The sequence below is a fragment of the Mauremys reevesii genome, linkage group 20, assembly GCF_016161935.1.
Source record: "Mauremys reevesii isolate NIE-2019 linkage group 20, ASM1616193v1, whole genome shotgun sequence".
Classification (NCBI taxonomy): domain Eukaryota; kingdom Metazoa; phylum Chordata; order Testudines; family Geoemydidae; genus Mauremys; species Mauremys reevesii.
The window spans coordinates 21,870,320-21,891,815 of NC_052642.1; the positions used below are offsets into that span (position 1 = coordinate 21,870,320).

General features: G+C 44.8%; 1 protein-coding gene across 7 annotated transcripts in view; it reads right to left on the bottom strand.

The window, feature by feature from the left end:
- SPECC1 (sperm antigen with calponin homology and coiled-coil domains 1) overlaps window positions 1-21,496 on the bottom strand; it is a 155,724-nt gene that overhangs the window by 17,730 nt on the left and 116,498 nt on the right. For all 7 annotated transcript variants that reach the window (XM_039507551.1, XM_039507553.1, XM_039507555.1 and 4 more), the window contains 3 exons: window positions 20,153-20,234; window positions 15,147-15,300; window positions 14,004-14,106 (listed from right to left, as the gene is read on the bottom strand). In XM_039507551.1, coding sequence (XP_039363485.1) covers window positions 14,004-14,106; window positions 15,147-15,300; window positions 20,153-20,234 — 339 coding nt within the window. The remainder of the gene's footprint in view (window positions 1-14,003; window positions 14,107-15,146; window positions 15,301-20,152; window positions 20,235-21,496) is intronic.

Genomic DNA, 21,496 nt, shown 5'->3' on the forward strand with positions numbered 1-21,496 from the left:
GAGAAAGTCTGCATTGAGGGGGACTTTATAGTCATTTTCTCCTTCCCCCTTCCCATACAAAAACTCCCTGCTGCCAATCACAAGCCAGTGGTCTGAATGGCTACCCTGGGGAAGATGCCAAGGCAGCTTGTCCCCAGGGTTCAGCCCCAGACAGAATATAAACTAACACACATAGAACAGAACTAGCTAAAACAAATAAGTAGAACAAACCTGCTGTTTTCAATAGCAGCAGCATCTCACAAGCCCTACATTATGCATCTCTCCCTTCCTCCTGAATTAGCTGCCCAGGAGGCCCATATCTCCTGCCTGGAGTGAAAGTCTAAGAAATCTTTGGGGCCCTGTGTTTTCAGGTGGTTATATTTAGAAACAGATGCCTGAAAAGGAACCGCCCTTTCACTGAACCACAGATTTGCAGACTTGAACTTTGCCCCTTCTCCTGTAAGATTTGATCATAGTGCTTTGAAAGGCTGCCCCCAGGAGATTATCTCAACCTGCCCCACATTACTGATGGTGCCATGAAATTGTAAATCTAATTTGAATTTATTAGATCATAATGGGAAAGGGATGGGTTAGCAGGCTTCAGCCAAAGAGGCTCCATCAAGAGAAATGTGCAAACTCTGAACTTTGGTTAAACAAGCCTCTAAAGATTAATATTCATTGAACAGCAGAACCTGCAAATGGGCTCCTCTTGCTCCTTCTCACCCGACCTCTTGAGCACACATGACAGTCCACACTGTCTGGGCAATATGACACAATATGAACAGGGGAGAATGGAATTTGTGTTCCATTAACACTGACCAAAGGGCCGAATGCCTAAAATTAAAGGCCACCAGGATTCTTCTGCAATTACATAGTGCACCCGCAGAATTTAGAGCCAGTTCCACCCATCGGTTTTCAAAGGGCAGCTTAGAGTCTCAAATGATTTGCAAATTGGATTTAGTAGAATCTGTTACAGGGAAACACGATGAGATTACCTTACCATGCCTCTTTTTAATGTGAAATAATACACCCAAACCTCTTGGATTAAATACAAAAATCCAGAATAACCCGAGGAACAGGTTCATTACAGCAGATGTACCCTTGTTTCCCTCCTTACCCTTAGCAGTGAGAGATCTGCTAGAATTACCTCTGCCTGTGAAGCAGGATGTGATTTACTGCCTTGCACACTTGCATTAACACAGCCACAAACGTCGATTTCCCCACTCAAAATTGATTCATGACCGACCGATAGCAGTTTGGAGTTTCCAGCTTCCACACACAGCAATTGCCACACGCTTCTCTACTGAGAGGGCAGCTCTCATTCTGGTGTCCTTGCACTGCAGGTCTGGGGCGAACTCCGTGCACAGTGCCAGGAAGGTGGTTTCCCACATTTGAAAGTTCTGTAGTCACTGCTCATCATCCCACACCTGCATGACAAGATGCTCCCACCATTCAGTTCTTGTTTCATGAGCTCCAAAGCGATGGTCTACCCTATGCACCTGCTCTGTGAATGCCAAAAGCAATCTACAGTTGCTCCTATCCACATTGCACATAAGGTCATGATTTGGAGCTGTTCCCGCTGATGCCCAATTGATTCAGTGTTTTCAGGGACTGTTATTCCTTCCAGGACTTTGGGGTGGCTACAATGTAAATACTATTTTTAAAATTACTCAGCAGGATAGAAAGGCCTGCATACAAGAGCTGCATGGGCATTGATTTTGTCCCTCCAATTAAAAGACTCGTATTTGTTTATAGGATAAAGTCTCTTGTGTGAATGAAGTGAAAATCTGGCTCAGGATATTTAGCTGCATCAGCCAAGCATATTTACATGCTGGCGTCACTACGAAAGGGGCTCATGTCGGTAATTAACCTGATTATTTCCAACATGCTACAGTTTGGCTGCTGCACTTAAAAATAATAAAAAAAAAAAATCTCAAACCTGAGCCCTGCTCTAGAGACTCCAGCTCTGCAACCGGCCATATGGAGAAACGTCGTGTGCAGATTCATCCCCAAACATTTTTCTTTAGAAGGGGAGGGCTTTAATTCAGGAGAAAATGTGGGATGAAAGGCAGTATGACCCTGAAACTGAGGGGTATGGAAATATCAAATAAGTAGTCAACTCTGTACTTGTATCCAAGGGTCTCTCCAAGCACTTTTCAAAAATTACCAAATCACACAGTCCCTGCTCCCCACAAGGTGGGTCAATATTAGCTGTGAAACTGAGGCTTGGATACATTAAGCAACATAACCAAGGCTACTGAGACAGTCAGTAGCAGAGCTGGGAGTAGAACCCCAGACCTCCTAATTCTCAGTCCTACTTTACCCACAGGATGAGACCTCCTCGCCACACTCAGCACTGACACTCTGCAAAAGGATCCCTTAAACTTCTGCATGGGGAGGAAAAGGCTGTGTGGAGCCACCCCACATATGTGAAACTTTTGCTGCTGCTGTCAGAGAAGCAGAAAAAGAACCTGAGATTTCATTCACTCTTCAGGCAGCAATATCACTAAGTAGTGTCTCCAAACAGATTTTATACCTGTATGAGGATTTAGGTTAAAAACATCACGCCCGAAGCGAAATAGTTATCAGAGTGCCTAGTGGGGATAGCTTACAGCTCACCCCCTTCTCAGATGGGAACAGCTGTACTGGTATAAAGCACCTCTCTAAGCAGTGGGAGGGGTGTACAGCTTGAACTATACTGGGAAGGTCAAAGTGGTAGAACTGTGTTTGTAGACAAGCCCTTGAAGCAGCAGCTTTTTTAAATCAGCAGGCTGTGGAGAGACAACTGGGCCAGCACCCCCTAGTCTCAGGTTGCCACATCCAGGTTTTGGCAGGAGAGCGCAGCTTTTACTTCTTCCTAGCCTAGGGACTTAGCTCGAGCCCTTCGTACAGGAAATGGATTCACATTTGAGATTTAAATCTACTTGGGTTTTGTTCCGCAATTGCCTTCAGTCAGTTCACATTAGCTAGAAGTTGTTTTGCTGGTGAGCTTTAGCACACAGAATCATAGTGCTCCAGGAATCTAGACCTTTCCAAAGTGCTTGTAAACAATCTGCAATAACAGATGGGATTTACCGCCTCTTATCTCTGTAAAGGGCACATTTCCAAAGGTGGCCTGTAAACTTGCACATCCACTTCTCTGTGTTACTGCCAGACTACAGAATGCCTGTGCTCTAATGATTAATTATATATTTAGTCAGGGGATTTGGTAACGCTTCTCTGATAGAGAGAGGTCAACACAATTCAGAAGTTTATCAAAAAGACTTCATGCCCCTTATTGACATAAAAAGATAAAAGTAAAAAAGAAAAGAATCAATACATCATTCAAAAGCAGTCCGAGTGCATCTGGGAAGTTAGAATGCAATAGGCTCTGTGGTTCTGTCTTCAGCTGGGACAGAACACAGCTTTGCAGGGATTCCCATGGCCACCAAAGACAGTTCTTAAGACTGTACCACTAAGGTTTGTTACATTAGTGCTGGAGAAAGGTGCTGGATTGGTTGCTCTGGTGAGCAAAGTCCTGTATTAGGCACAAAATGGGAACAGGATGCTCAGTGTGCCTCAGCCCTGATTTGGAGGGTTGATTGAGTCTCTCCTTGGCCTCTTTGATGAGGCTGCCAACTTGGGCGCTAGCTAACATTATTCATGATGGTGGGGTTTTGATGCACACAGCTGTTCACTAGAATACAGTCAGAGACAAGACATGGACAAAGTAATATCAGTGCAAAGCGCTTAGTTGGACTGGAGAAAGGTTTAGACCGTTATTTGACTAAAAAGAAAAGCAGCTGTTACACTTCTCATGATAAAGCTTTACAAAGGGATGACAGCCCTCCTGCTTCAGGACACAAACCACTAACTTCCTCGGGCTAGGAAGAAACTTCCATCATCATGGGCATGTTAGTATAGAACTGACAGTTATGGTGTGGGGGGGAGAGGAGGTTGGACCTTTCTGTAAGGCATATGGAGCTGGCTGGCTACTGTCAGAATACTGGACTAGATGGACCATATCTATATATATCTATATATATATCTGATCCTATCTTACAATTCCATGGTTCTAACAGGCCACTAACTCATTTCATATACTATAGGCCAGCACTTTTGATCACTACTGCCTAGGACTGGATTTGAATTGGGAACCAAAGGGTAAAGGCTCCATATCCCACTGACAAGCCGCTGAGTCAATCAGTCCTCTGTTGCAATACTTTCTTGACAAACGGCAAATACTGGCACAGGCTCTATTTCTCTCTCCAAGCTTTTGCACCCTTATTGTACGTACATTGCATTTTATAATCCTGAATCGCTGGCTTCTAGCATGTTCTGAAACATGGGCTTTGAGGCTGCTGGTGGGCAGAGCACTGAACAGATGCACTTAATGCTTTGGAAAGTAAAATGAAATGTAATCTACTTCAAATTTCTGTCTCACTCTAAGATGGAGGAGCCCTTGGAAGACTTCCGGGCTTATTTAGACAGTTTGCTGAGATATTGTGTATGGAAGGCACTATTATAAATAAGCATTATAGAGTAGATTGTCATTGAATGACTCAGTGTTGGAGACCTTTTCACACCAGCACTTACTGGAACTGAAGGCGAGTTCAACCCAAACAGAAATAAAGAAATTTTCATCCGGAATAAGGGCTGGTATCATATTTCTAGAAGAAAAATGTTTTTGAAGGGTGAAGGGTCCATCTCCAGCATGCATCAGGCAAATATCATTCTGGGTGTATTAACAGGAGACAGGAGGTCATTGTTCTGCTCTGTTCAGCTCTGATGAGTCCTCAGCTGAAATACTGTGTTCAGTATTGGCGCCACACTAAGCAAGATGTGGATGGATTGGAGAGAATCCAGAGGAAAGCAACAAAATTATAAAAAGGTTCAGAAAACATGATCATTGAGGAAAGATTTAAAAACTGGGCATGTTTAGTCTTCAGAAAAGAGGGGGAGACTTGATAAGTCTTCAAATATGTTAAGGACTGTTATAGAGAAGATGGTGATAAATTGTTCTCCATATCCACAGAAGGTAAAGCAAATAATAACTGGCTTAGAGGAGATTTAGCTTAGATATTAGGATAAACTTTCTAACTATAAGGATAGTTAAGGACTGGAATAGGTTACCAATACAGGCTGTAGAATCCCCATCACTGGAAGCGTTTAAGAACAGGTTAGACCAGGGGTAGGCAACCTGTGGCACGTGAGCTGATTTTCAATGGCACTCTCATTGCCTGGGTCCTGGTCACCGGTCCGGGGGGCTAGACAAATACTTTTCAGGATGGTCTAGGTTTACCTGGTCCTACCTCAGTGCAGGGGGATAGACTAGATTGCCTCTTGCGGTCCCTTCTAGCCCTACATTTCTATCATTCTATGTTCAATATACCCCAAGCCCATTCCCAAGTCACAGCTCTAAGATTATTTCTGTCTCAAGCAAAGGCAGCCTCGAGAGCCATTCTCCAGAACTTTGAGACAAAATTGGTAAGAACTAGAGTGAACATCTGGCTTTTCATGCTTGGCTAATTTAGAATAACCAAGTAGAAGACAATGCAACTCTCTGAAACTGTTGTCCCATAAACAGCTCCTACAAACTCCTAACTGTATTTTCTGAAATGTGCATAATGTTTCTGGAATTCTTGTTACCTACTTCATGATCAAATGACTCTGTAAACCAAGGGAAGGGAAGCCAACCATTCTGTTATAGCTTTGCTCAGACTTGTAAGAACATTTTATAAGGAAAGAGATCCAAGGAGATCCTGTGCCTGATCCAATCTACTTCCCTTGCAAAAGTGATCTACTTGTCCAGCCATACTGAAGATCACAATGAACATACTTTGGTTGTAGTTTGTGTGTGCTGCTGAGAGCCTCCAAGATGATATTGAATCTGGCTGAAGAAGCGGTGCTCATTCTGAAGCCAATAAACGAATACCTGGGACCCCTATGTAGCCCCTCAAACTGGTGCCACTGCTGCTGGGAACGACTGGGCTTCTGATGAAAGCGCCCTCTGCCTCTAACCATGACCACATGGATTGAGATCCACGGTCAGGGAGCAGACGTAATGCAACAGCCTGGAGGTGCAGACAGGGAACTTATATCGGACCGAGATTTTAAAATGTTCAGAGAGTTTATAGCTCTAATTGCTATCTCACCTGTGCCTGATGCAGGATGCCCTGGTTCCCAACCAGTGGCCCTCCATACAGAAAGGAATCTCAAGAGATTTGCAAAGATGAGGCCATAATAAAGATATTGGCTCTTCAGGAAACGTTCTTATGGAACCCATTACAAGTTTGTTGGAAAGAGTCCAAGAGCTACTGTCCTACTATTCTGGGGATAATGGGTTCAGCTTCATAAAACTCTCTTCATGCTGATTCCCCCACCCCACCCTCCAAAAAATAGAAAAAGAAAAAGAAAAAAAAGCTGCTTAATGGCTGGAAACAAGAATGGGAAAACCAAGCAGTTCTTTTAAGCAATCTGTATTCACTAACTTGGTACCATTTCCATTGTTACTAAACAGAGTGCTTATCCTACCCGACTGGTGAAACTAACATATCCATACTAGGGAGGACGTGTGTGGCAGAAGCAATATAGACAGCATCATTTTTAATGACCCAGGGATAAGTGCCTCTTGATGTCCTATGTTCTCATAATACAACTCTGGCTGGTAATAGGTTTAATCGGGAGAGATTTGGCCCCTTGACAGATGGTCTCCACAGAGAGTAAACAGAACTGGAGCACTTAAATAACACCACAGCCACTAATGATATGATTACGAAGGGTGATAATGCAACAAAAAGGACTCTAAGCAGCTGCAGGGAGTTAAGACTCAGGGGAACAGAACCTATTACTCCATAACTAGAAAGAGGCACCCAAGTTTCAACTTCCTGATGTTGCTATGATGCATAATTTTTTTTAAACAGATGAAAAAGCCCAGAACAGAAAAAACTGTTTTGACAGAAATAGTTTCCTCTGAGCCATCACTTACAGTCTAGAGGATTTGTGGTAATTGGATTTTAGACCCACGTAAGCAGTTTTCAGATCTGGTCATCTTGTCACCTCACATTGCAGATCATGTCGTCAACAAGCTAGGAGAGTTGAAGGGACATTCGATGTGTGTGCACACATGCACGGTGAGAGGTCACATGAGAGTGCCTGGGTTCATCTAAGAGACATGACAACTTTGAAAGGCTGTGTATGCCTGATACTGATGTTAATTTTAAAAATATATTTCAGCTGCAGAAGGATGCCTGACAAAAGCCCCTTCCACTCCCTATTTTCATCCACACGCTTTAGTTCAACATAATTCTGTTTTGTTGTTGAGATTAACACCCTCCACCATGCAAAAAACAACAACCCAGCAACAGAGGAATAACTGTTTGAAACTGTTGCCCCAAATGCCAAACAACTATGAGGACAAGGAACTCAAAGAGATTCGTCTATAGAATCGCCTATGCAGGGCAAGGAATTATTATGCCCTATCAGTCAGGTCGAGGCAGGATTGCTTCCTATTGGGCATTTATTCATGTTTCATCCAGTCTAGTTGTAAGTGGCCCTAGCAAGGACACATCCACTTCATATGAGAGATTATTCCACAGCATAATAGATCTCATTGTCAGGTATTTTTTTCTGGTTATTAAACCTAATTTTCCCCTTTATTTCATTTTTATCACTCCTAATTACATGCCTCTAAATAATTTCTCTTCTTCTTTAATGTTTACCACCTTTGACTATCAGATCACTGCTTAGATACCACAGTGATATCTACTTTAGAAATACCATAGACAGATCAGAGACAGTTTTTATTTATGCTTTTTGCTTAGCTAAGCTATAAACTCTTGCAGTCCTTCCTTATAAAATCAACCCTTCCAGGCCACTAATCATTTTTGTTACTCTTCTCTCAGCTTCCTCCAGGGTCTCTCTCCCCATGTGTATTGACATCTCCTCCTGTGAAGGATGCTAGAGATCAAAGTAAGGGGAATGTTCTCACTGATCAACAGGGGCAAGAGGGTGGGGAACGGGACAGGACAGGAGTAGGATGTACTTTTCTATTAATAGTAGAAGGGATGTTTACCCCCTCGGTATTAAAACATTCTAAAAATATGAGGTCTTATTCAGACATCCCTGGGACTCATCCCCAGTCACTCTCCCAGCCAATCGATCCAGCTTTCAGTGCAGGATCTGGGGCATGGGTGGTAGCTGCTACTGGTCTACACCATGAATATCAGCTCAACTTGTTTGATCAAATCTAATCTCCCTGTAATTTAAACAGACCATGCTCTGAAAACTTTCCTTACGGGTGATAAACCCCACTGGCCGCCTCCCAGTCAGAGCCCTTCCTGGTTCTCTTGGAGCATACAGGCAATGTGACTGCCCTTTCTAAAAACTACCTCAGGCAAATCACTTTGCTTCAGCAACGACAGTAACAGGAGGTGGGACATGTATACAAGAGCCTCACCAGAGCACAGGCCAAAAAATGTCCTACAGTTCCCTTCGAAACTCCATTTGTGCAGCCAGATCAGTAGCGGGATCACTCCAGTGGCTGTAAATAAACTCAAGGCTTTCACTGTCCTTTGAACCATGAATATTTTTCCTCCAGAGACTAATTCCAAAAGGAACAACAACATATAGACCCAGACTGCCCTGCATGCCTCATGTGTGGCCTGCTATCCAATAACATATTTTAACCCCACTTCTTGGGTTCAGGGTAAAAAAACAGGACTTTTCCTTTTCTTTTCTTGTAGCATGGTAGTTCTGGCTCTCTTGGTACTGGGCTGGTACCTGTAGTCTGAGCTGGTCCATACACTGGCAAAGGCATGTTAGTGCCTCTAAAAGCACCAGCATTATTCCGATGTAGGAGTAACAGGGTGACATTAAGGAAAAGAAAATATTGGCCGACAATCTGGGAAAGCTTCTAGCAGAGAGCTCCAGTTTGGGAAGTGTCATAAACAGTGCTGAATGATGCCCGAAAGAGTATCAGCAGCTACTGCCGTGTTTTGAACTCTTCAGCAGAAATTGGAGGGAAGCTGTGACATCACATCTACACAAACTGTGTAGTATGGAAGTGAAACGTGGGCCCGAGGAAGGCTGAAGGGCACCAGATTGACATTTTTTATTCTCGTAGTCTTCGTCAGCTGCTCCATAACAAGTGGCAAGACAACATCAGGAATCGAGCAATCACCTCCATCAGCGATGGTTCGGTTTCAGCAACTTTCTTGGTATGGACATATCATTAGAATGGAAGATCAACAAATGACTGTCGATCACGTGGGCATCAAAAGCTTTGGTGGCATGACAACATTGTTAGTGATGAACATAAGCTGAATATACAACCGGACCCCTAAAGATGATGATGGGGTAAACAAGTCCCAACAAATTGGGAAGTGTCTCTCAAGAGAAATGGTGGAAGCCCATCACATGGGACATTTAAAGATTGGACAACATCCTAGGGAACAATCCTGCACTGGCTGAAGGGGATGGGCTTGTTGACCTAACAGGTCTTTTCCCACCCCAACTTCTACTTCATATTGCATCTGCTGAGGACTGGATGGAAAAGTCAAACACTGAGACATAGAGATTTTCCGAAGGCCAGAGGGCAATGGAGTACAGCTCTATTTACAGTCCTGCCAAGAACATACAGCAATATGGGAAAGCAGCATGGCATATTGGATTGAGGTGAGGACCAGAAACTTGGAAGACCTGAATTCTAATCCTGGCTCTACCACTCTGGACACACATCCTTAGGCCAATCACTCAATCTTTCTGCTTCAGTTTGACCCTATGCAAAATGAGAGCAGTAATAATGTATCTATTTCACAAGGAGGATGGGCAAATGATTAACATAAGTAGCTGATGGGAGAATGAATCAGTTCATGTAAGTAGCCCGGTGAATGAGCCAGCACTACCAGACAACTATTAAATGGTCTTCAAATCAATTTGTTTCAAAGGGAAAAGCTACTGTCTTTCTGCTAAGGTGCTGGCTCCAGCAGCTAAAGTTTCATAAAGGAGCTAGTTGTGGAGAGAAAAAAAAATTATTTATTTTAAAATATGTGTTTTGTTGTTTATGAAAGTTTTGCTCCAGGGCCTGGATCATTTGGCAATAAATCCTTTTGTCTTCTACTCTAAGTAACAAACAAATATTATTCTTACGAAAGAAAAATGTCAACATCTCTCTCTCACACACACACACACACACACACAGTACAGACAACAATTCATCTTGTTCTAAATGCCGACTACAGTCCAAAAGTTCAGCTAGAAGCACAGCCAAAGCCCTGGCTTGTCTTTGTCAAACACAAACCACAGCTACCCAAGTGCTCTTGCTTGGGACGAAGCTTTGTCATTATGCCCCACTTCTGAAACGTTAAGAGCAATGATACAATAGCAGTAGGTCAGAACCAGCAGCTAAGCTTTAATGCCTTCACTGCATAATTCTCTAATATTGGAACCAAATGCTGGTAATGACACAGAAAGCATGGAGGTAAACATGGCATTCTCTGCTCAGCAAGTCAATTCCTTGGGCTTGCTCTCACTTGGGCAGAAGTGACAAGTCTGTCCTCATTTTCTTTCAGTACAAGCATTAGCTTGGGTTTTGCACATAAGAGGAGACATGTTGCGACGTATGATGAAGTTCCCTAGTTTGTGGAAGTTAACATCCCACATAAACCCTGGTATTCCAAGCTGGAATTTTTCTGTAATGGCAGAGAAAAAGAATGTGATAAGGAACTAGAATGTGCCACAGTTTATAAAGTGATTACAAAACGGCACTGGGTAGAATAGTTTAGCAGGGTACGTCTCCACTGCACGCTCCTGACGGGGCATGTAGAGTACCTGAGCTGCACGCTCCCCAAACACAGTAGATGTGAGGCACTGCTTAGGCAAGAAGGGTAAAGACAGGCTTGAATCCTGGGGGTATGTACCCTACACACGGTTCTCTAAATACACAAGCAGTGCCTCCCTTGTCTACACACCTGATTTTAGCAGTGCAGAATTCTGCTGCCTCTCCACTGCTGGAGCCTTTCCCTGCCACAGATAAAGTCTCTGGCATTGGAGAGGCAGCGGGGAAAAGCTCCAGCAGCTCCCTGCCGCAGTGAAAGGCTCTGGCAGTGAGGGAGATATACCTATCTCATAGAACTGGAAGGGACCCCGAAAGGTCATCGAGTCCAGCCCTCTGCTTCACTAGCAGGACCAAGTACTGATTTTGCCCTAGATCCCTAAGAGGCCCCCTCAAGGACTGAACTCACAACCCTGGGTTTAGCAGGACAATGCTCAAACCACTGAGCTATCCCTGCTGCCAGAGCCTTTCCCTAATGCATCCCCCAACCAGAGCCTTTTGCTGATGTGAGTTGCTACACACCAGTGTGGCTGCAGCTTGTGTTTCATGGCATGTAGTTACACATACCCTACACATCACTGCCAGTAGCATGCAGTGTAGACATAACTACAGACTCATAGATTCCAAGGCCAGAAGGGACCACTGTGATAATCTAGTCTGACCTCCTGTACAACATAGGTCAGAAAACTTCCCCAAACAACTCCTAGAGCAGATCTTTAAGAAAAAAAAAAACAGCTGATCTTGATTTTAAAATGTCCAGTAATGGAGAAATTGTTCCAATGGTTAGTTCCCTTCACTGTTAAAACTGGTGTCTTGTTTCTAGTCTGAATTTGGCTAGCTTCAGCTTCCACCCATTGGATCATGTTATACCTTTGTCTGCTAGACTGAAGAACCCATTATCAGATATTTCTTCCTCATGTAGGTACTTACTGACTGTGATCAAATCGCTTCTTAATCTTCTCTTTGTTAAGGTAAGCTGATTGAGTTCCCTGAGGCTCTCACTAGAAGGCACATTTTCCAATGCTTTAAATCATTCTTATGGCTCTTCTCTGAACACTCCAATTTTTCTTGAATTGTGGACACCAGAACTGGACACAGTATTCCAGGAGCTATTGTATCCATGCCAAATACAGAGGTAAAATAACCTCTCTGCTCCTACTTGAGATTCCCGTTTATGCATCCCAGGATTGCATTATCCCTTTTGGCCACAGTGTCAAACGGGGAGCTCATGTTCACCTGATTATCCATCATAACCCCTACATCTTTTTCAGAATCACTGCTTCCCAGGATAGAGTCCTCCAACCTGTAAAGTATGGCCTACATTCTTTGTTCCTAGATGCATATATTTACATTTAGCTGCATTAAAATGCATATTGCATGCTGTGCCCAGCTTACCAAGCAATCCAAATCGCTCTCTATCAGTCCTCTTTGTTATTTACCACTCCCCCAATTTTTGTGTCATCTGCAAACTTTATCAACGATGATTTTATGTTTTCTTCCAGGTCATTGATAAAATGTTAAATAGCGTAGGGCCAAGAACTAATCCCTGTGGGACCCCACTAGAAGCACACACGTTTTCTGATGGTTCTCTATTTACAATTACATTTTGAAACCTACCAGTTAACCAGCTTTTAATCTATTTAATATGTGCCACGTTAGTTTTATTTCATTCTAGTTTTTTTAATCAAAATGTCATGCAGTATCAAGTCAACCACCTTACCGAAGTCCAAGTAAATTATATCAACACTATTATCTTTATCAACCAATTTTATAATCTCATCAAAAACAGATATCAAATTAGTTTGACACGAACTATTTTCTATAAACTCATGTTGATTGGCATTAATTATATTATCCTCCTTTAATTCTTTATTAATCAAGTCCTGTATCAGCTTCTCTATTATCTTGCCTGGAATCGATGTCAGACAGACAAGCCTAAATTACCCCGGTCATCTCATTTACTTTTTAAAATAGTTCTTAAGCTACATGGTATTCAGGGTAATTAAAAACATCTTACATTTCTATAGCATCTTTCATCCCAAAGTGCTTCACTGGCTACACAGAGAGACAATACCTGCAGCCACCCAATCAATAAATGGCAGCAGCCAACCTGAGCGTAGCACACTGCACAGCATAGGAAGAGGGGAAATTCTGGGTAGGATCGGAGGGCAAATCCCTACTTCTGTATCACAACATTGCCATGGTATCCAGCCAGATCAGACAGGCCTTCAGCTTGTAAGGTCTCATCAGAAAGAGCCTCACATAACCAGTACAATCAGCATTTGCAAGATGATTCATGGACATGGTGCATTTCAGCAATTAGGTGATGGCTCTAGACCAGTGTGAATATACCGGGAACCTGCATGGACAGAACCTGGGCCATCCAATTGAAGCTTTCTGTTCATACTGTCTTTATAGAACATGTTTTAGAAACTCAGAATTGGCAGCTACCTGGCCAATCGCTGCACAAGCTGTGTTTCATTCAAAAGAAGCTCGCCGTTGCTGTACAGTTAGTACTACACTGCACTTTACACAACACTCAAGGGAAAGCCAGCCGTCCTTTGGGATTCATTCCATTATCAGCCTTTTATCCAGCTCCCTCAGAAACACGTAAGTAGCAGGATCAAAGCTTTCAAGTCCATTCTCTCTACATTTGTTTGAGCCAACAACAGGACTGTTGAGCATACAGCCAATTATAATATGACATAGCAGCACTTCCTCCAGTGCTACTGAGTTTTTGCTGACCACAGTTAAGAGGAAAATTACTGGAGCCATCAGGGAGACAGCAGGACCCTCTTGATCAAGGCCACCCTGGGCAATGTCTTTTTGGTTTCATAGAACGGTCATAAGAAGTGGCATCTTCTGAGAGCTCAGAGAGGAAATCCAAGGAAAAGACATTAAAATGGCGTTTGAGACATATGCCCTCAGCTTAAAGCTGCAGCTCACATACCCTCTACTGCTGACCTTCAGTGACATTTGGATGAAGCAAATATTTCAGCATATGATGGGAAGTAAACGGAGTCACTTAACCCAAAGGTAACTTTGGGGACTTGAGGGTTAGAGAGAGCGGTAGATAAGAAGGTGGACGGAAAATACCCAGTGTGAGGCGACAACAGTGAAAAATCTGCAGATTGCAGTGCATACATTTCCTTGAAATGATAGCTGCTCACAGTACAAGCCAATGAAAAATTAAATGCATGTGTCTTCTTACCGGGTAACCTTCAGTCTTTTTCTGACACCACTTCAGCAGTGCATTCCTCTTGGAGCCGCCATACTCTCGGGCCAGGGCTGCTAATGGGTCCTTTCTCTCCACACTAATTGGAGGAGGGGAAGGAAGTAAATATGTTTTAACCAGCTCCTCTCTTTCACTTTAGACATTACATGCACATGATAAACCAGGGTAGCACAATACATTCTCAGTGAGAGAATGCAAACAACGTATTACAAGTGCCCCAAAAGATGTTCCATATGTGTGTTTAGATCTGACACACAAATTAATTTGGGATCACTGGATATAAACTGAAACAAAGCCTATGATAAAAACATATTTCGGAAGCACTCAGAAGAACATATCTAAAGGAATGCATATCTTTGATTTACTTTTTCTACAGCTGCAATCATCATCCTTCACTCCCTTTCACCTCCCTCGTCAGACATCAAAAGGCAAATTTTCAATGAACCTCTATCAATGCACCTCTAAAACTGGGGCTTTAGAGTAAACCATGGATAGAAACAACGAGGAGTCCGGCGATGCTACACCCTGATACTTGACAACATGGATAGAAGTTACCTAATTATTCTGGAGCAGCAAACTCATTCCCAACTGCAGAATAAAGTCTTGACTAAAATGGGAAAATCTGCACGCATTTTTCTGCACGGGTGCTAGCTACCATGGAAACCGTACTGCAGACAAGGCAAAGGCACAGAGCAGGGGCGAAACACTTGCATGTGTCTGCCCTAAAAGCTTCCACTATTAAAAGCACTTGCAGAAAAAATGTATACATTTTTCCTGTGCAGACGTACAATATGGCCAGAATTAATACTTTGGTTTCCTCTCATATCTCAAACTCTCTCTGTTAGATTTCATTTACAACTACAACCAAAGCTGCACCACAACAATGGTGCCTGATCACTGATTGTGCTTGTACCAATACTGGTATATAACGGTGAGTGCCACTGTGGATTCCTGTTCCTTAACAATAAACATCAGTGCCAGTCCTCAATTTGTCATCCCTGCCCACTTCCCGTATGGGAACCCACAGAGATTGGGAACCATGGAATTAAACAGTCATCAGGTTGCCAACTAAAATGGTGGCTCAGCCCAGTGCATTGCTTTTTTTCACTGAATTGGTACCTGAGTTTGCTGGGGGGTTTCAGGCTGCTTGGGCTGGAGGTCAGCATCCTGCTGCTGAAGGCCATTGAGGGGGGTTTGCTCAGAGACTCCAGGGAAGGGCTCTTGCGGAGGTAATGGTCTGGTTTCAGGTCCTCACTTCTCCCTTTTAGAAGGTCTGTGGGAACAGAAAAAGCCATCAGTCTCTGGGCCTGAGGAATCTGATTAATCACTGCCCTACCAAGCAGCACACAACAATATGTAGCTTGTTGCTTTGATTCTAAACAAACATACTCTGTTGTTCATTAAACGGACATGGGGTTAGGAAACCTTGAACAGACTAGATGGGACTGTAACAAGCAAGGACTTTGATGATTTCAACAGTACAGGCTGCTTGGCTTCCTGTGATTGATAGTCCTGCTGGGGAGGCGGGGGCCTCAGGTGAATGAAGGGAAATACCAAAATCTACCATCTTAAAGGTTCAAAAGTTGATTGCTAGACACGTTCACTAGATAACTGAAGGGACCAGCTCGCTGTCAGACTTTTTTTGTTAACCTGCCATTAACAGGACTGGAAATTAGACAAGCCTTTCGCCTCCAGGCTGCTGGTTCAAATCCAGCCCAGGGTGGCAGCAACACCCACTAGTAACTACCCAGTGGCTGGCATTCTGCCTGAAATTAATTTGGCACGTTTCAGCCCATTTACTAGCAGACAAGTGTCCATATCACAAAGGCTAACATTACATCACAGCAGAGAGGACTAATGCAACCCCATGGTGACCGTCTCTGCAGAGAAGCAAAAGTTTAAATGGGGCATGGAGACTAACTCCTCTCTCTCTAGACATCAAGCACTGGGGAGCAGTACAGAGAAAGCTTACACAATGGCTGCTGTACTGTACCTCTTCGGTGTACAAAGTGAGACTAACTTACCAGCACTAAATTCACAGAGAGCTTAAATCTCGCTTTAGAGATGGATGACATGGGTTCAGCGTAACTGCTTCTCCTGTCTCTTGTTCCTGCTGCCCATATTTATTAATAAATTAACAACCGTACAGTGTCCACTCATTCTCCCCACAACTTCAGCACTAGCTGAAACTAATTCCTGGCCCACTGGGTGCCCAGAGAGGCAGAAACAAGAGCCCATTTGTTGTACTGCATTGTACTTCTGGAAGTTCCACCTCCTGAAGATGGAACTTCCAGAAACAGCCAGTCAGGTCCAATGCCCCCAAGTCATTGGTCAAAGGACAGCGTGGGGGGGGCAGGGGCACGGGGCTCCGGTGCTGGGTCAGTAGGGGGCAGCCTATCAGTTGGGGCTGTAGAGGTTCAGAGGAAAAGACTTGACATTTTCTCATTCAAAATGGGAAATAACAATGCAAGTCATTAATCCTTGCTCTGCGGAGGTCTTGAAACTCCTATTACTCTATCAGAGCTCATTAGCAAAGCCAGACAAACAGCATGGAGTCCAGAGCCTAATCCTTTGTTGTTACAGTAAACAGTTCCCCTGATAAATATCTGACAGGGCAGGAGTGAGGTGGATCATTACTGGCGATTTACTCAGTGCTGCAGCCACTTGCGGTCTCCCACTTTGCAACCAAAGTGTTTATCTCCTCAATTAAGGTAATGGGTCTTTTACACAGAAGAAAGCTATAAACCTCTCCAGTAAGGAACTGTGTACATGGGGCAACTGACTGGCATAGCTTTAGCGTAACAGCAAAGCAAAGGAACTTTATTCCGGGACAGAGCGCCCACACAGGGAGTCAGTTGGTCATAGCTCTAGCAGAATAGCTTCTTCCACGATAGTTATGCTGGTTGATCTGTTTGCGTGGACAAGCCCTGTGCCTTGCTGGGAGAAGATAAACAGAAATAGGAATCAGTGGGAAGCGGGTGTTTGAAGTACAGCATCAAGAACACTGAGCTTTTGAAGAAGGGGCCAACTCCAGCCACCTGCATTACCGCATGTTCATCTCCTCCACCACAACTCTCTCTACCATGTCCCACTCTGCAGTTGGGGAGTCACTCAAGTGGTTGAGAATTACCAACTCCTCTGTGATCTTTCAGTCTCAACTTAAAATGTTCCTTTCCTCTTTGGGTTCTACCTGACTCATTCTCAAGTGCTCTGTGATACAGTGGCTAGAGACTGCTGAGTTGCATCAGCAGAGGGCCAGGATCTGAGAATTAGCGGGCAATACAAACACTGATGTTTAAATAAGGTCACAGGAAAGAAAGGTACACTGAGAGTTAAAGCTGAGGCTCACCCTGTTGTGCCTAGGCATGGCAAAACCTCAGCTCAGCTCAAAGCTTTTACTGGCACAACAAGCTATACAAGTGTTGCCAAAGTGTATAAAAGACAGGCCCCTCGGGTGTCCATCAGTGGTGGCTATGGTACAATGTGCATCATCACCTCAGCTCATAGCAATCCCAGACACGACAGGACAAGTCAATGACAGTGCAACCTTGGCAAGAGTTCACACTGAAGTTGCTAAGAGACCCCTCTCATCCACACTGAGCTGAGTGTTTTTAGAAGCAGCATTTCAGCATGCACAGCTGGGCTTGGAATGCTCTGACCCATACTGAGCAAGCTCCCAGCAGATTCCTCCTTGCATGACACTGCAGCCTGGAGGTGTTACCCCTGTTGTTTGAAGGCAACACATTACTCAAAGCTGCTGTTGCATCTTTGGTCAGGTTCCCATCATGAATTCCATGTGTTCTTTCCCTCTGCCCCTCCAGCTCCTGCTGTAGTCTCATGACAGCTCAGCTCCGCTCAGTTCTCATTTAATGCCACTGGCTTGGAGATGGCTAAGAGAGTAAGTCATCTGTCCTCCAGGGTGCCAGCAGTCACCTTCCCCCAGTGCTTTCTGGCTTTGCAGGAGGGAAGCAATGGCTTTTGGGTGCTTTGGGAGTGGTCAGCTGTCAACTGCCCTACTCTTAAGAAATTTCAGCTCAAATGGACATTTTAAAGGAGCAACAAACAGTTTATAAAATACAGGGGCTAGCTATGGAAGGGGAATGCATTTATTTTCAAGGACTGGTGTTTAGTTTCAGTATAACTGGTTGAGGTGAAAGTGAACTTCTGTAATGATGAGCAGCAGGTAACATATAGAGATATACCTATCTCATAGAACTGGAAGGGACCTCGAAGGTCATTGAGTCCCACCCCCTGCCTTCACTAGCAGGACCAGGTACTGATTTTGCCCCAGATCCCCAATTAGCCCCCTCAAGGATTGAACTCACAACCCTGGGTTTAGCAGGCCAATGCTCAAACCACTGAGCTATCCCTCCCCCCAGGCAAGACATTTTCTAGAAACTGAAACACAGTCAGTGTAACTTTAAGGAAAAATCTGTTCCTTCCATTGGGATCGTATCTTCTGCCCTCTAGTCCTCTGCGTGGCAGGAGAAACCAGCAGGAAGAAGGGAGCTCTGAAGTTAACTTGTGCTGCCATATTCCTTGTAACCTGGCTTGTTGTGCAGTATTCTCTCTCTGGGGGTATGTCTACACAGCAACTAGACACCTGTGGCTGGCCTGTGGCAGCCGACTCAGGCTTGTGGGGCCGTTTCATCGCTGGGCAGCTAAGTTCCCCCTAAAGTGGGCAGCTGTTGGGCATCACAGCAGCCTATTAAGCACCACACAGGCGCTCAGGGCTGTGGTGGGGAGAGATTCCTCTCCCCCAGCCCCGGACCCAACCCAGCCCCGCCACAGGCCCTGGCCTGGACCTGCCATGGCCGTGAGAGAGGCACTCCTCTCCCAGCCCTAACCCAGCGGCCGTGGGAGAGGCACCTATCCTGCAGCCCCAGCCCTGGAGCTGCTGTGGGGAGAGGTAGCTGGGGAGAGTTCTCTCTCCCCGTCGCAGCCTGCACCCCAAACCCCTCGTCCCCGTCCTCACCCCAGAACCCACACCCTTAGCTGGAGCTCTCACCCCACCCCAGCCCTCTGCCCCAGCCCTGAGCCCCCTCCCACACTCTGAAGCCCTTGGCCCCACCCCCACCACATGACTTTTGTTGTGTGCACCACTGTGGAGGTGATGTGTCACACAGCGCCTCCACATTGGTGCACATAACAAAATTAATTCTGCACCTGAGTGGGAAAAATTTGATGGAACACTGCTGTGCAGACTTCTGGGCTCAGGCTAGAGCCAGAGCTGTCGGACCCTGTGACGAGGCAGGGCTCCAGAGCTCAGACTCCAAGTCCACACAGCAATGAAAGAGCCCTGCAGCCCGAGCCCCATGAGCCTGAGTCGACTGGCATGGGCCAGCCACGGGTGTCTAGTTGCTGCGTACACACACTCCTAGAGCTAACAGTACTATTGCAGAAAGTCAGCTCTACCAGCTCTCCTCAAAGGACATGGTCATAATGGTCCCTTCTGACCTTAAAATCTATTAATCTCTAGCTATTGCTATCGATACTGCTGCATCTCCTCCAATCAGGAGTAGACAATCAAGGCAAGGGGCTCTAATGGGGGAATCAAAAGTAAATACTGGTGGAAAAGAATATTAAGTGACGGGAGAACAAAAACAAGAGCATGGAGCAACAACAATTGCATCTTCTGAGAACTGTGAAAATTGATTCTGTTTAAAGAACAATCACATCTGGGCTCTCAGTAGCTGCATCTGGATCTGAAACCATTTGATGTGTTTCATCTGAAACATCTTTTTAAACAAACCAACCTCCAAAGGGCATGCTCTGGACTTCTCCCAAATCCGTACATGCTTCACAAAATGCAATTATCTCCAGTTCCACTGGCTGGATTATGAAGGTGCCAGGGATGTTTTGGGGTGAAGAGGGCAGGTTTGTGTTGGAATGACATATCATTTTTTCCCCAGGCTAAAATCCACATGGGAGTGAAACAGCCAAGTGAACTTGATAAGATCTCTCAAATGTTCAGGCATTTTGAAAATCTTGTCTATTTCATTTTGTTGCACATATGAAGTGGAAGAATGGCCCAGCAGTGTGGGGAAGGACAGAGAAGAGCTGTGCTGATGGAGGGGAAGTAAAAAGGAGCCTCTTATATTCTTCGTTCTTTTACTGTGATTTACCTGCAAGGGGGAGATCTGGAAGGTCTGTGTGTTTGTCGACTCCTTTGCTGAGCAGCTTTGCATTACTGTAAGCAGTATGCCTCTGTGAAACAAGCAAGCATAGACAAATTCATCAGGAAATGTTACCGTTAGATAAATGGCCAATCAGGGAGAGGAAGAGGCCTCATTCACTCACGTAGGAGAATGAGAGCTATTCTGTTCTATTCAGCATCTTATACCATGCTCCTCACGGTAGTACCTGAGCACCTTCCAGCAGTGGATTAAGCAACGTGACTAATATCTGTCATGAGTTCTTTGTTCTCTCGCCCTCTCCCCAGGAGGAGAAACATGAACTGTGAAGTGTCTTGTTTTGGCCGGGTGTGTCTTATTTTTTATTTAATATAAATATACCTGTTGCTCTGTGTTTATGTTAGAGAAGGCAAGGTCAAAGAAATGTGCCTTGCACTTGGAGTACAAAGGGGTACGGTCTGGGAAGGACCTTGGTTCCTGTGGGAGTTCATTCCACAATCTCAGACTGCCCTGGGAGAAAGTTCTGTCTCCTGGATGACGAGCAGTCTGGAGGATCCCTGCTTCTACCCCTGAGCTTGCTGGGTAGCCCTTCAATCATCTGGCCATTAAAAATTAAAGTAGAGGATCCGGGGAAATTACTTTTCAGTTAGTGGCAGATTTGGCTCCCAACCACCTGCAGCTTCTGTGGGTGTGGCTACATAGCACTCTGGAGCCCAAAGAAGCGAGCTAGGGTCGACAGATCCAGGCTAGCAGGGCTCGCAGTAGTGCTCTAGAAAGAGCTGCAGAGACAGTGATTTGAAGTTGCAGCTCGGGCTCTGAAGCCTAGGGAGGGGGAAGGGTGCTTCAGAGCCCGAGCTGCAACTTCAAACCACTGTCTCTGCAGCTCTTTCTAGAGCACTACTGCGAGCCCTACTAGCCTGGATCTGTCGACCCTGGCTGGGAGCTTGCTCATACAGGCTCCAAAATGCTGTCGACAGACCCTTTTTTTCAAGGATTTTCCTTTTGGTAAGCAAGTGTCAAAAATAATTTGGTGCTGCAGACCCAAAGTGACAGCATCTGCTGCTCCCAGCCCCTCCTCCTTCAGCTCCAACTTGATTAACCAGACACAAAAGGGCTCTTTTTCACTTGCAGGCCTGCTGCCAGCTTTCAGCACTGCCCACTCAGCCTGGCATTGATAGAAGCTGCCAGGACATCTGTTTAATCCCACTCTTAATTTCCTTTTCTGACTCTGCAAAGGAAACACATTCTCATGCTCACTAAGTACTTTTTCAGGGTTCAGCCAGGCTTCCAATCACAGCTCCAATGTCCAATGCTGACAGCCATCCAGACAAGCTT